General features: G+C 36.8%; 1 protein-coding gene across 1 annotated transcript; it reads right to left on the bottom strand.

Moving 5' to 3' along the window:
• Nucleotides 1–748: 748 nt before the first annotated feature.
• On the bottom strand, nt 749–2,204 carry LOC101296035 (ethylene-responsive transcription factor ERF034-like). The gene has a single exon (XM_004306957.1). It carries the CDS (start codon nt 1,903–1,905, stop codon nt 1,081–1,083), a length of 825 nt encoding a protein of 274 aa, XP_004307005.1. The 5' UTR covers nt 1,906–2,204; the 3' UTR covers nt 749–1,080.
• Nucleotides 2,205–12,161: the final 9,957 nt, after the last annotated feature.

Below are 12,161 nucleotides of genomic sequence, written 5' to 3'. Positions count from 1 at the left end.
AATTGAGTAACAATTCATTTAATTAATCCCAAAGATTTGGAATGGTCCTTCACTTCTAACTGGAATCTCTAAACCTCACAATGCTTTAAATATTGATGACTGATGAGTTTAGCTCTATAAATGTTTGTTCTCTATTGGCATGAACTGCAGAGAGAATCAGAAACAGAGTGTGAGGGGTAACCCTCCCCCCCTTTCAGATTCCTTAAACTCCAAAGTGGGAGTATCAGCTTGTTTCAACCTTAGGAACACTAGGTGCCACTTACAATTCAGGTGATTTTTACCTTAGGAAGACTAGGTGACTAGGTGACACTTACAAGTTAGGTGGACAAAAAGAGGTAGTTTCTGATTTTGTAAAAGAATATTTCTACCATGATCCTAAACGTATAGTTATCAGAGAACAGTTTCTCTACATTTCCAAAAGATGATAAAGGGAAGGAATTTGTAAAGAGAATGATTACTACATTGATGCAATTCTCTTACTAGTGTCATTCCGACAAGAAAGGGATATTGAAAAATCAAGAAAAGAAAAGAAAGGAAGGGGTTATCTGTAAATCTAAGAAGGTGGGTAGCTTTTAAAAGTGGATTGTACAATAAATTTCCATAAGAACATGAAGGATGAAGCATCTAAGGAGGTGAACTTTACAGTCAATTTCTCCAAACCCCATGAAAGAAAGAAAACCCCTTAGTAAAGGAAACTTGACTGGAAAATCATTCTGTTTAAAGTTGCACAGAGCCATTGAAACCAATCACAGTTTTATTCTGCTCATCATATAGTACATTGCAGTAAAGATTACGCCCTTTTCTCTTTCTTCACAGGGCCAAAACTATAAGCCAAGCAACAAGTGCTAACACCCAGTCTTCATTTTTTTTTTTTTTTGCATAATTCTGCAGCATAGAGTCCAAAGTCCAAACTGGACCAAACCCAATTGAAATGTACAGCTGCTAATGATTCTGGTCTGGTTGTTCCAAAATGTGATTGAATTTTGAAGCTTCATTATTTCTGTTTAGATAAAAAAAGAAGAAAACAATGACAAACTCACTGTACTGAATCCAGTGAGTACTTAATACTCACTTTGCTATTTAATACTCCCACGAGAATGGCTCTTCTAGTCTGAATCCAGTATCTGCTGCACAGAGATGCCATGATGATGATGAAGAAGAAGAAAAGCAAAACTGATAACTTCCATTTGTGCCATCCATGAAAAGATCTGGAAGGTCAAACAATTTGTCATCATAATCAACTGAAGAGGAAGATGAAGAACAAGCTGTACTGTTACTAGTACTAGTACTAGTATTAGCAGTAGTAGTAGTTGTCTCTTCATCTTTGCTGGGTTGTGTTGCTTGCTCTTCTTCTTCTTCCACTTCAGCTCCACATTTCTTCATCTCCTCCAAAGCAGAAGCAGCTTTTGCAGCAGCAGCTTGAATGTCCTTGGGAGAAGCAGAGGCCGGCTGTGGAAGAGTTTGAGCCAATTCAGGGAAATTGAGATAAGCAGAAGCACCTTTGATAGCCCGAGCAGCCACATCGTGCGCTCGGGCAGCCATTTCAGCTGTAGGATATGTCCCTAACCAAATTCTTGATTTCTTCCTCGGCTCACGGATTTCAGACACCCATTTGCCCCAAGAACGCATTCGTACTCCTCGAAAAGTCGGGTGCTTGCCTCCATCGCCATGATCATTGCTGCTCCTCTGCCTCTTCTTGGTGTTAGGCTCATTGTTACTCCCATTGTTATCCTCTTGCCCTGTTGAGCTTGAGAGCTTCTCTGAATTCTGATCACTCTCTGTTCTTTTATCAATCACAGAATCATGGGATGTTGTTGTTGTTACTATTGAGGTGGAGGAGGAGGAAGAAGAGGAGGTGTGGAGGTTTCCATGAGGATCACTCTCTATGTTGATTTTCTTAGCCATGATTGGACTCTAGCTTGTTGAGAGGTTAAGAAGAAACAATGAGAGTGGTGCAAACAGGGTGTTGTTGGGGGGTTTTTATGACTTTCAGAAAACCAAATTCAAAAGAAAAAGGAGAAATATAAAGAAGCTTCATGCCTAGAAGGGACCCCAAATTAGCATATATATATATATAACAGAGACTACAGTTCAGCTAATTTGTTCCCCATGTGAGACCATCTTTTTTACTCCCATTTGCTCCTATTCTTTGCTTTTCTTTTTTCATTTTGTTTCTCCCTTCCCCATCTGCTTTCTTTGTTTCTGGGCCAAAAGCTTTACCATATGCTACAAGTAATCTCTCTTTTTTCCTTTCATCCTTTCATGTTGATGATACATGCATACAATATATATCTATATTTTGTTGCTTCTGTGTGACAAACCCAGTTTCCATTTTTCATGTGTTCATATTTTTGGGTCTAACAGTGAGTATGGTAGGCCATTTGATATGCCATACTACAATGAATCTCTTGTAAACTTTTACAGGGGACTCCTCAATGATACACACCACAGATTTTCTGGTCCACCAGATTTGAAAGGAAACCACCTAAGATATTTCACGTTTATTTTATGTTGTGGAGTGATCCAAGTACATTATCAATTCCCAACAAAAAGAAATAAATATATTGAAATTTGACTATTGTTATTTTGTTCATATGCCACCTTCAAGTTGACCCAATTACTTCACCAAAAATAGGATGACCGATTATGACGCAAGTATGCTAGAAATGCTTTCACCGACTTCTGTAAAATGTATAGCAGCTCATTTTATAAATAAATTTGTATCGGTAAACGTGGGTGATTTTACTTGTCAAAGCTTTGTCAAGAATTTATGATGATTATTATGTTCGATACGAAATGTGTATATATATAACCTAGACAAAGCTCTGACATATATATATATATATACATAGAAAAACGGATGACAAATTCATTAATAATAATCAAACGACCTTAGTTGGTCAAGCTCAATACAATCGTTTAAATTGCTAGTTATAAATTGATACTCAACTTTTTCAAGCTTAATACTAAAAAATTAGAAAACCAAAACTAGAACAAGGTTCTCAAAACAAAATTCAAGATGAGGAAAACTAACTCAAAATCAAACCAAACAAAACAACAATAAACATTACCCTAACTTCGGAGGAGTATCCTAATCTCATTATCGCCTAAGGCCCAACGGTGTACGACGTTAAGATTAGGGGGCAACCCCTCAAAGCTAGGGATGTAAGGGAACCATCACAACAACTAGGGTTCTGCCTCTCGCCGAAAACCTCCTGCAAGCTAACTAGGGTTCCAGCCTCAGGAGTAGTCACCACCATGGATGCAGCATCTGATGAACTTGTAATCCTGTGCGGGTTGCCTTCGGCCACGAGCCCTACCACTCTTCTTGTAGACCTTGGGTGCATCACAAACCACCACTTGGAACAGCCCATTCTCCAATGTGGAAAACCCTAGGTCAACTAGTTGCAATGTTGTCGAAATCAAAGCGAGGTTGTGCTTGGCCCACTTCCCATCCTCAAGCTTGTCCTCCTCCATAGGCGAAGCCTCATGTTGCATGTGGTTACCACACAACTACATCACATCCTCGATCACTAGCCAAGCACTCTATTGGGAGTTATCGAATTTGGATCCTCCTTTTCTTCGGCATAGAAGGCAGAGGCGGGATCATGAACGTTGTCATAAGAGTTAGAGGGTTAGGGGATGGAGCCTATGCCCTAAAGACTAGGGTAGGCATGCATGCTTGGCCTTTCCTCAATCTTAGATGACCGATGTCAGAGCTTCTTCTCCTTCTCGCGGACACTATTCGTCGTCGTGATTAATCATGCTACAGGTTCTGCAGTGCCCAAGGAGCCTGTCATATCAAAAGTGGTGAGAGAACGTCAGTAGGTGAAACGGGCCCTAACTCGACGATCAAGACGAACCAGATCATGGATTGACAAAACAACCCCACCCTAGCCTCTCATCTACGCAAAGAAGCACCGTCTACAAGAAGAACCTCCCCTATGATCCCATTGATTAGACTGACCATAGGTTCGGTCAGAAACGTCGGAGGAATCCTTCAAATTGTAAACCATATCCAAACAAAGTCCAACTTTACTACAACAATATCACCAAAACCATCATAGTCATTGAGAAGAATCATGGCGCGTTGAAAGAGCCATGGTCCTCCTCTTTTCACCCTCTACAGATCTCGTACCTGACTGAATGTGAAGAGAAAGCAATCACCCCTTACAACCACATCCAAGAGTCCACACACCCTCCACATGGAGTGAACCACGCTCTGGAAGAGTTGAACAAAACCACACGGGCCGCTATTCAGCCTCCCCACCAGATAAAAATTTCGAGCCAAGAATTGTTTTTCAGGAACCTTGTGGTTTTCTAAATATACCGGCTCCTCACCGTTCTTCAACGAAAGTCTTGTAGCTAGTGTTGTCGTCATTGTTACAATCGTTGCCACAGAAGAGCCGCCACACAACTTGAAAAAGACTCAGACCCTAAACCCTAGTAGAGCGAGATAAAAAGAGAGCCAAAGTCGCGGTATATATTATTATTTTTGCAACCGATTTTATAATTTACACATATATTGTATTTTTTTTTTAAATGGGATAATATGATTGTGAGGTTGATATTTCCAGCTCGATTGGGTTTCAAACTTCAAAATGATAAAATTTTAAATAGAAGTGGAGTTTCTTAAATTTTGCGGAGTAGCCATATTGTTCAAACAATACATATACATGTAACACACTAATACTAAGTGAATCACATTTTGCAGACTACGACCGCTTGCAACACCTAAAACCTTGTAATTAATAATATGAACTTAGGGCTATAATACTACTTTGTCACTTTAATCATCAAAATCCGCCATGGCTTTGGCCCATGATGCTTCTTCTTTGCAACTTCACATTCCTTTGGATCTTTAGCTTGTTATTGGACAATGGGGTTGACCACGATGTTTACCTTCAAAAGGAGCATATATGGTGAGTCGCTTACTAGTTGCTAGCTAGCGAGCTTTCAAAGTTTTATTTTAATCGAGATTACACGGTTTCCTTAAAGGAATTCTAGGCTCAGAAATTAATTTGTGTCGGGACATTATTTCAGAACGCTTGAGATTTAACTCTAATCAGCATTGACCAGATTTAAACCTAGGTATGAGGATTCCACACCTACACTCTTACCAACTCGATCACATTTGATGGTTAGCAAGGTCTTAGAGTTATACATTATGCGACTTAGCTGGTATGTAACCGTACGTTTCGACTAAAAAAAAATCTAGTACGTTGTTTACGTTTTTAGTGTGAAAAATTATATGCTTTGATAATAACTAGTTAATAAATTTATCCCTTTTCCCAAATAAATTAAAACTACAAGTTCATATATTAGGTACCACTGTCCCAATTGAAACTTTGAAACATGCTTCGACTGATGGAGGAATCTTTGGTAGAAGACAGTGTAAGTATGATGAAGTGTCATAGTATGATCATCAAGATCTGAAATTCCTGTGGGTTTTGGTTTTTAGGGATGAAAACAATGGATGCAACCATATGTTAAACACACATACACATCAATAATATTCAATATTAAGATACTACCACCGCATGCATTTGGCTATAAGAAATTCTACTAATCTCTGTCTCAATGAGTATATTTAACCATTATGCATTTGCTTTCAACATCCTCAACATATATGCAAATCACATTTGTCGAACTTCCATTGATGTTCTGAGGTATATAGCTGGTGACAATGACTTAAACTGCTTTACACTACTATATAAACTTCGTGGAGCACATGCCTTGTACCAGTGGCCGATTTTATAACATGTTGGTTCACTCCGCAAGCAAAATTTCCTAGACTTTGTTACCCAAGCTAATGTGGGAGAAGACTGCTAGATCAACAAGTTTATCCGATTGATCAAAATATATAAACTTTTCATATAAACAATTTTTAAAGAAGTTGAAGAATTCCACTATACTAGTTTTTTTTTTTTTTTTCTTTCTGCTGAGGGTGTAATTGACTTGTGATTTTCTCTATTGATATAAGATCGATCTCTTCGATAGTTTGGAGTTGGCAAAACAGGTAACGATCCCTATATCACGAGACTCATTAGCAACCTTGGACTAATTTTTTTTTTTTCTTTGCTCAAAAAGAGAGATAGGAAAGACATTAAAGTGATTAAACGTCCTTACCACTCATCTCTACTATTTTAAAACGAGCAGTCTTTAAATTACTAAATTATGTTTTGATAATATTACCCCTATTAAATTAATTTAGATTATTAAGAACAAGTGTTACCATGGTAAATAACAAAATAATAAAATAAAAGAAATAAAATAAAGAGATAATTAGGAAGAGAAAAACATGGATAGTTGATAAAAAGTGAGATTACAATAGTTTGAAAACTGCACTTACAAAAACCGATAAATAAACATGAAAAATGGGATACAAGTTTGTCATTCTTATCACAAATATATATAAATTAAGAAATGAAGATTAACTAACTTCTTAATTTTAGAGGTGATTTTGTGACACCGTGCACTAATAGAAGGCTAGTGTTATTAAAGAAAAAAGAGATACAACGAAAGGAGGACAAAGCCGAAACCTCTACAGAAAATAAAGCAAACTAGCTTCGACTCATTAATTACCTGATCGATCTATGTACTAAATATATAGGAGTAGCAATTGACGTATGTAGTCTTTGAGTTAGATTGAATCGGATTGGGGATTTGGTATCGAGTAGTATATTATAGCAATGTTCGTATTTCATATACTAGCTGGGGATCGACCGTAAATCATTTTGCTTGTCTTAACAAATGAACCCCAAACCATTTTCCTTCGTCGCCTTTCCCAAATGAAACAGATAAGAGAAGCAAAGCAAAATGTCAAAAGGGCTAGGGTTTCTTAGTTGGATGTGTTCTTCTTCACCATCATCGATCTGTATTCTCTCTGTTGTGTGTATTGCACATTTGCACTACTGGACCAAAATCATATATGACAATGAAGTCTTCTCCTCTCTTTTCTTTCCTTCATATTTAAAGGTGTGGGACTATTGAGACATTTGATCAAAATTGACAGGTAGAGCGTCGTGATGTGTGTTTGCTCGAGGATTTTCATTCAAGTTTCCACCTACATATAGCAAATATAAACACCAATAAGACTTGACCAACTTATGATCGACATGTAGTACGTGGAACCAAAATTGACCTTCTACGTACATCTTGAGGAGCAAGCCTTGTTCTCAATAATGCATTTGGATTCCTTATATGAGATGAATATGCGTCAGCTCGATTTGAACCACAATTTGAGAAAAGCCAACTAAGGAGAGGGACTCTTGAGAAAAGCCAACTAAGGAGAGGGACTCATCGATCATTTTGAATTTCACTGTATTAGAATAGAGAGGTTCATAGTTTGCATAATGTTTAGGGAGAATTGGATCTAATTTGGTCCCCGGTGGGAAACAATTGTTGGAGACGATCCAACAACAACAACACAGTCCGTAACATCTTCGTCTTCCATCAATTATTTTGCTGAAAGATCAACAACATACCTTTAGTAACAACTATCATACATATCATTAGAGGTACTTGTTAATTACCTCATTGTATGTCGAAACTTGAAACTCGGTCCTATAAACAAGCGTATACTAACAAAATCTGATGACGACTAGAAAAACTAAATGTAAGACCTCCCGAATATATGTTTCTGATATAAACTTGACGAGTGAAAATCATATCAGCAGTATGGGCGATTCTAATTTGTTAGTAATGGAAGATCGATGCATGCACGACTTTTGTTATGCATGCGAGATGAAGAAGCTTTCACGTTGGTAAACGGATCGAACGCTTCATGACTCATTTATAGTTTAGAATCATGTCTTTTTATTGGTAGGAATCTTTTTCTTTTTTTACAATTTTATTGTTATGCTTTAAGGGAAGCGCTGGATTACACAGGAGCACCGTAAGCCAAAATGGGCCATAGGCACATGGCTTGTTTCTATCCACACATTTTTAAAAACAAAGTCATTGTTGTAATTGCAGACTTAACTACCGTTATCAGTAAGAAACTGATAACAGTACAGTAAAACAAGTTAGATAACGACAAAATACAAATAAAACACAACTCATTCTCTATTTATCTTGACACTCTCTATTCTTGAAATCTCCTTCAGTTCTCATTAGCAGGAATCTGAATTATTCAAGTGATTCAACGAATTTCCACAATTGAATTCAAATACCAGCTAGTCGAATCTGAAACAAAGAAGAAATGGAGAACCACTTAAGGGAGAGAGCGAATTAAAAGCCTGGATGCTTTCAAGCTTGTTTGATTGATCTGCTGGGGCTTATTTTTTTTTTTTTTTTAAGGGTTTTGGAACTCAGTCAAGCTAGGAGGCTCAGCCTTACGCCCGGTTTCAGATATTTTATTGAAAAAAAGAAACAAAAGAGTACATAAAGGGAGAGGGGGACATAGACCAAAACCCCTCCCGAAAAAAGAAGAACAACACAAAAACCTGTGATCTGCTAAGGACAAAGAACAACGAAGAACAAATTGATCTGCTGGGGCTATTTCATTTGGAGTAAACCTATTGTTGATTGTCCCCCCTTTTTTTCGGTCTAATTGCTGAGTTGAAATTCCTCCCATGAGCAGTGAGGAGGGAACATCAAAGAATCAGAACGATCATTTTCAAACAAAAAACTGAAAAAGAAGAAGAAAGAACAATTGATTAATTATGTTTGTAATTATATGCTCATGATTCATAGCCCTCTTGAAATACAACGCCTGATTGAAGACCTGAGCACAAATTTAACAGATTCTTACATCTATTGCTGCCCGAAGCATAACATACTCAGATGATTTAATATGTTGAATTGTTGATAAACTGTAAACTTCCTGGATTTCTGATTTCAGATCCAGATTGTATCTTCGAATCCAACTGAAATGATTCGACTCTTCTCTCTCGCCAATGAGTTGGATATGTAGTCTCTCTGGGAGTCTGGGTTATCGGCTTGAGACGTGTCTAGGGATCGATGTCGGGCAAACTCTCTCTTCAGTCTTGTAGTAAAATCCGACAGATACTGTGATGGCCTGAAATTACAGAACCGCCCCTCCATTAACGACTCCGTCTAAAGTATTGTACGAACATAATTAATCATTTTAAAGCATTTTAAGTTACATATTTGGCCAATCAGTTATGATATTATGTAGTATTGTGGATTTGTGGCAAACATTTTTACCTTACCAAGAATCTTAGTGGGGGCATTTTCTCTTGCATGGTTCTCCTAAATCTAGTGACTTCATCATGACGTTATTGTACGGAACAGAATTCTGTGGAAACAAAACAAAAGTTGGCATGAGTATATTGAAGAGTTACAATAGAGAACAATAATGTAAGCATGGAATGTAACGCATTATATACTCTTTTTACAAGGCTACGGAAAAATAATTGCTTCTTATTGTCACAGGGACTTGTCACAAACTCACAATAATTGATGAATATTCATTTCCAAAGGGGCATGACTATACTGATCATAGTGCATGGACCGAACTTTTTGTCCTACATTATATAGTGAACCCCTCGAGATTTCCATTTCTTTGCTCCAGTCCAGAATTCTGTCATACCCCAGAAAGTGACAACATCTCAGCTCTCTTGTTATGAACAAGAAAGAGGGACACTTGTAGTTATTCATCATTCTCCCAACCACTCGAACCCCAGAGAGAGAGAGAGAGAGAGAGACTAGCTAAGCCAATATATAGGAACTGCTGATGACAATAATTAATGCATGAAAGAAAATCTAGTTGAACCACAAGAATTGGTATCCAAAATGAACTAGGAATTTCAAGTATGGAATACTTTATCAAAATTCCCTCAAATGATGAATCTAGTGTAAAGATTGAGGATATATAGTTTATTTCCTTTAGTTACTTTAGCCTTGTTTCAGAAGTATCTACTCAATTTGGCGATAGCATTGTTTATATTTGGGGAAGGACTTTAGAAGCTTGGTAAAGTAAGAGGAGGGTAAGTGTCTTTGATTATTAATATTTTCTTGGTCTTGCCTTTTGTAGTGTGTGGAATACCAAATCAGTTGTGTGTTTATGAAGTCATGAATATTATTGCAAGGTCTAAAGAATTCAATTACTCATCTTTCTGAGGGGGGACATTGGATCAAATGATTTGAGGTAGATATGTCTAAAATAGAATTCTCTTGGGGCCTCTTTTGAATTTGCTCATAGTCTTCAATCTTTTATTTATCATTTTATTAAAGAATAAATGTAATTCAATAATTCAAAAGATATAAAGGTCAAGTAAGCAAATAAAGCCTTCTGACATTTTCTATGAACATGCAGATAGCTAGTGCTTCCTTCGGGATTTTGTGTGCAGCTTGTTACATTCGCTATCATCGAGTTTCCATTTGATAGAGTGAAAAAGAACCAAGCAGCATATTGATCACTTTACCCGTTGCTCCATCTTTACTAGGATAAGCTTCCTCATCAGAGAGGGACTAACTTAGGAGATTAAACTACTGAAGTCTGTAGTTGAGTATATTAAAGAACTATAATTGATCACGGACTTAGGATTTTAGACTGGGGTGGACTAAAATAAAATATTAGATCAATGTATGTGTCACCTAGATTTGTTGTTATTATGGTACATGAGCTCCTTTTAGGTAGTTTTTTTCATTTAGTTAATTGATATCCCTTAAAAAAGCCACATTTAGTTCGATAACCAAAATTCTAAGACAAAATTACACCCCGCTCTTAAATAAAAACAAAATCTTCAATTACTAAAAAGAGAAACGACAAGACAACAAGAGAAAAAAGAGAAACAGAGAGAAAAAAGTGAGAAAAAATAAAAACGTTAAGCTAATTTATTAAAAAAAAAAACATTCATGTGTTTTAGACGACCGTGCCTAATGCGTTTAAGCAAAATGAAAAATACATTTTAAAAAAATGTATCAAGAAAAGGAAAATATATATCTAACAAAAAAAAAGATAACATGTGGACTAAATTAAATTTAACAACATAAAAGCTAAGTATATAAATTTAGGGTGTGCTAGTTTTAAATAATTAATATTTTCAACCAAAATTAAGCCATAAAGTAAGATTTCTTCAAAATCTGGCAGACCGTAGCCCGTGTGTAGGTACGCCTATGCATATAACAAAAGAGCTAAAACGATCAAAACTTGAAAAGATTCTTATATGTGGAGTTTGAATACTCTCCCCAGTTTGTGACAAGTAGATTATGTCTCAAGCCTCAATAATATATAACACGAGAGCTAAAACGATCAAAATTCGAAATATAACCATATAAGTGACTTGTCATTTCTCTCTTGCCACAAAGAAACAACAAAACACAACAAATGAGTTATTTTTGTTTTTTTATCTTTGTTATTAAAATCTTTTAACCCACAAAGCTTTATATATATGAGAAACCCATAATATTTTCGGTGTCAGAATTAGCTAGCTAACCAACCGGTCATGAGCAAACCATTCCTAGCGGAAGAATTTGGCTCCTCTGGAACTAACGAGGCAGTACCACCAGGCATGCAATAAAATTTCAAAATGGGCATGCCAACGAAAACCAAAGTCAGAGACTCAGAGGTACAAAAAGGAACATGGATGTAAAGAAAACATAATTTTAGCCACATATCTAAGTTCTGCTGCTTACTTTCCAAAGCGATAACGTTGTTTTGCTCCTATATTGGACATATTTTCTACGTCTACCATGTTAATATTATGAGTGGTTTTACATACACATCTTAAATAACTTAATACTAGGGCTGGGCACAAATCCCGTAAATCCCGGTCCCGTCCCGGTCCAGTCCCGATCCCGGCGGGATTTGAAACTAAAAACACTGGTCCCGTCCCGTCCCGTCCCATTAGAGAAACAATGGGACGGGACGCGGGATTGAAATTTTGAGTCCTGTCAGGCCCGTCCCGTCCCGTCCCGTCTAACTTTTAAAATTCATAACTAATTGTAGAAAAATTATTTTTGAGAGATCCCAACTCTCAAATGATCTTTAAGATGTCATCTATAACTTTCATGAAGACACTAAACTCATATAACGAACCAATTTGTACAGTTTTCGAAAAGAAGCCAACTGGTTCAAATCTCAGAATTTACTGATATAGACCCTAAACTTTAAGAAACCATAACTTAATCTAGAAAAATAGTTTTCACGTGATTCAAATTCTGGAATGAACCTTAAGATGTCTACTACAAAT

The sequence above is a fragment of the Fragaria vesca genome, linkage group LG7, assembly GCF_000184155.1.
Source record: "Fragaria vesca subsp. vesca linkage group LG7, FraVesHawaii_1.0, whole genome shotgun sequence".
NCBI classification, from domain to species: Eukaryota; Viridiplantae; Streptophyta; class Magnoliopsida; order Rosales; family Rosaceae; genus Fragaria; species Fragaria vesca.
Note: the sequence above shows the minus strand (reverse complement) of the source record. Positions and strands in the feature narration are given on the sequence as shown.

Bases quoted from the DNA above. Each gene is read 5' to 3' on its own strand.
- LOC101296035 (XM_004306957.1), bottom strand. From the start codon at position 1,905: ATGGCTAAGAAAATCAACATAGAGAGTGATCCTCATGGAAACCTCCAC.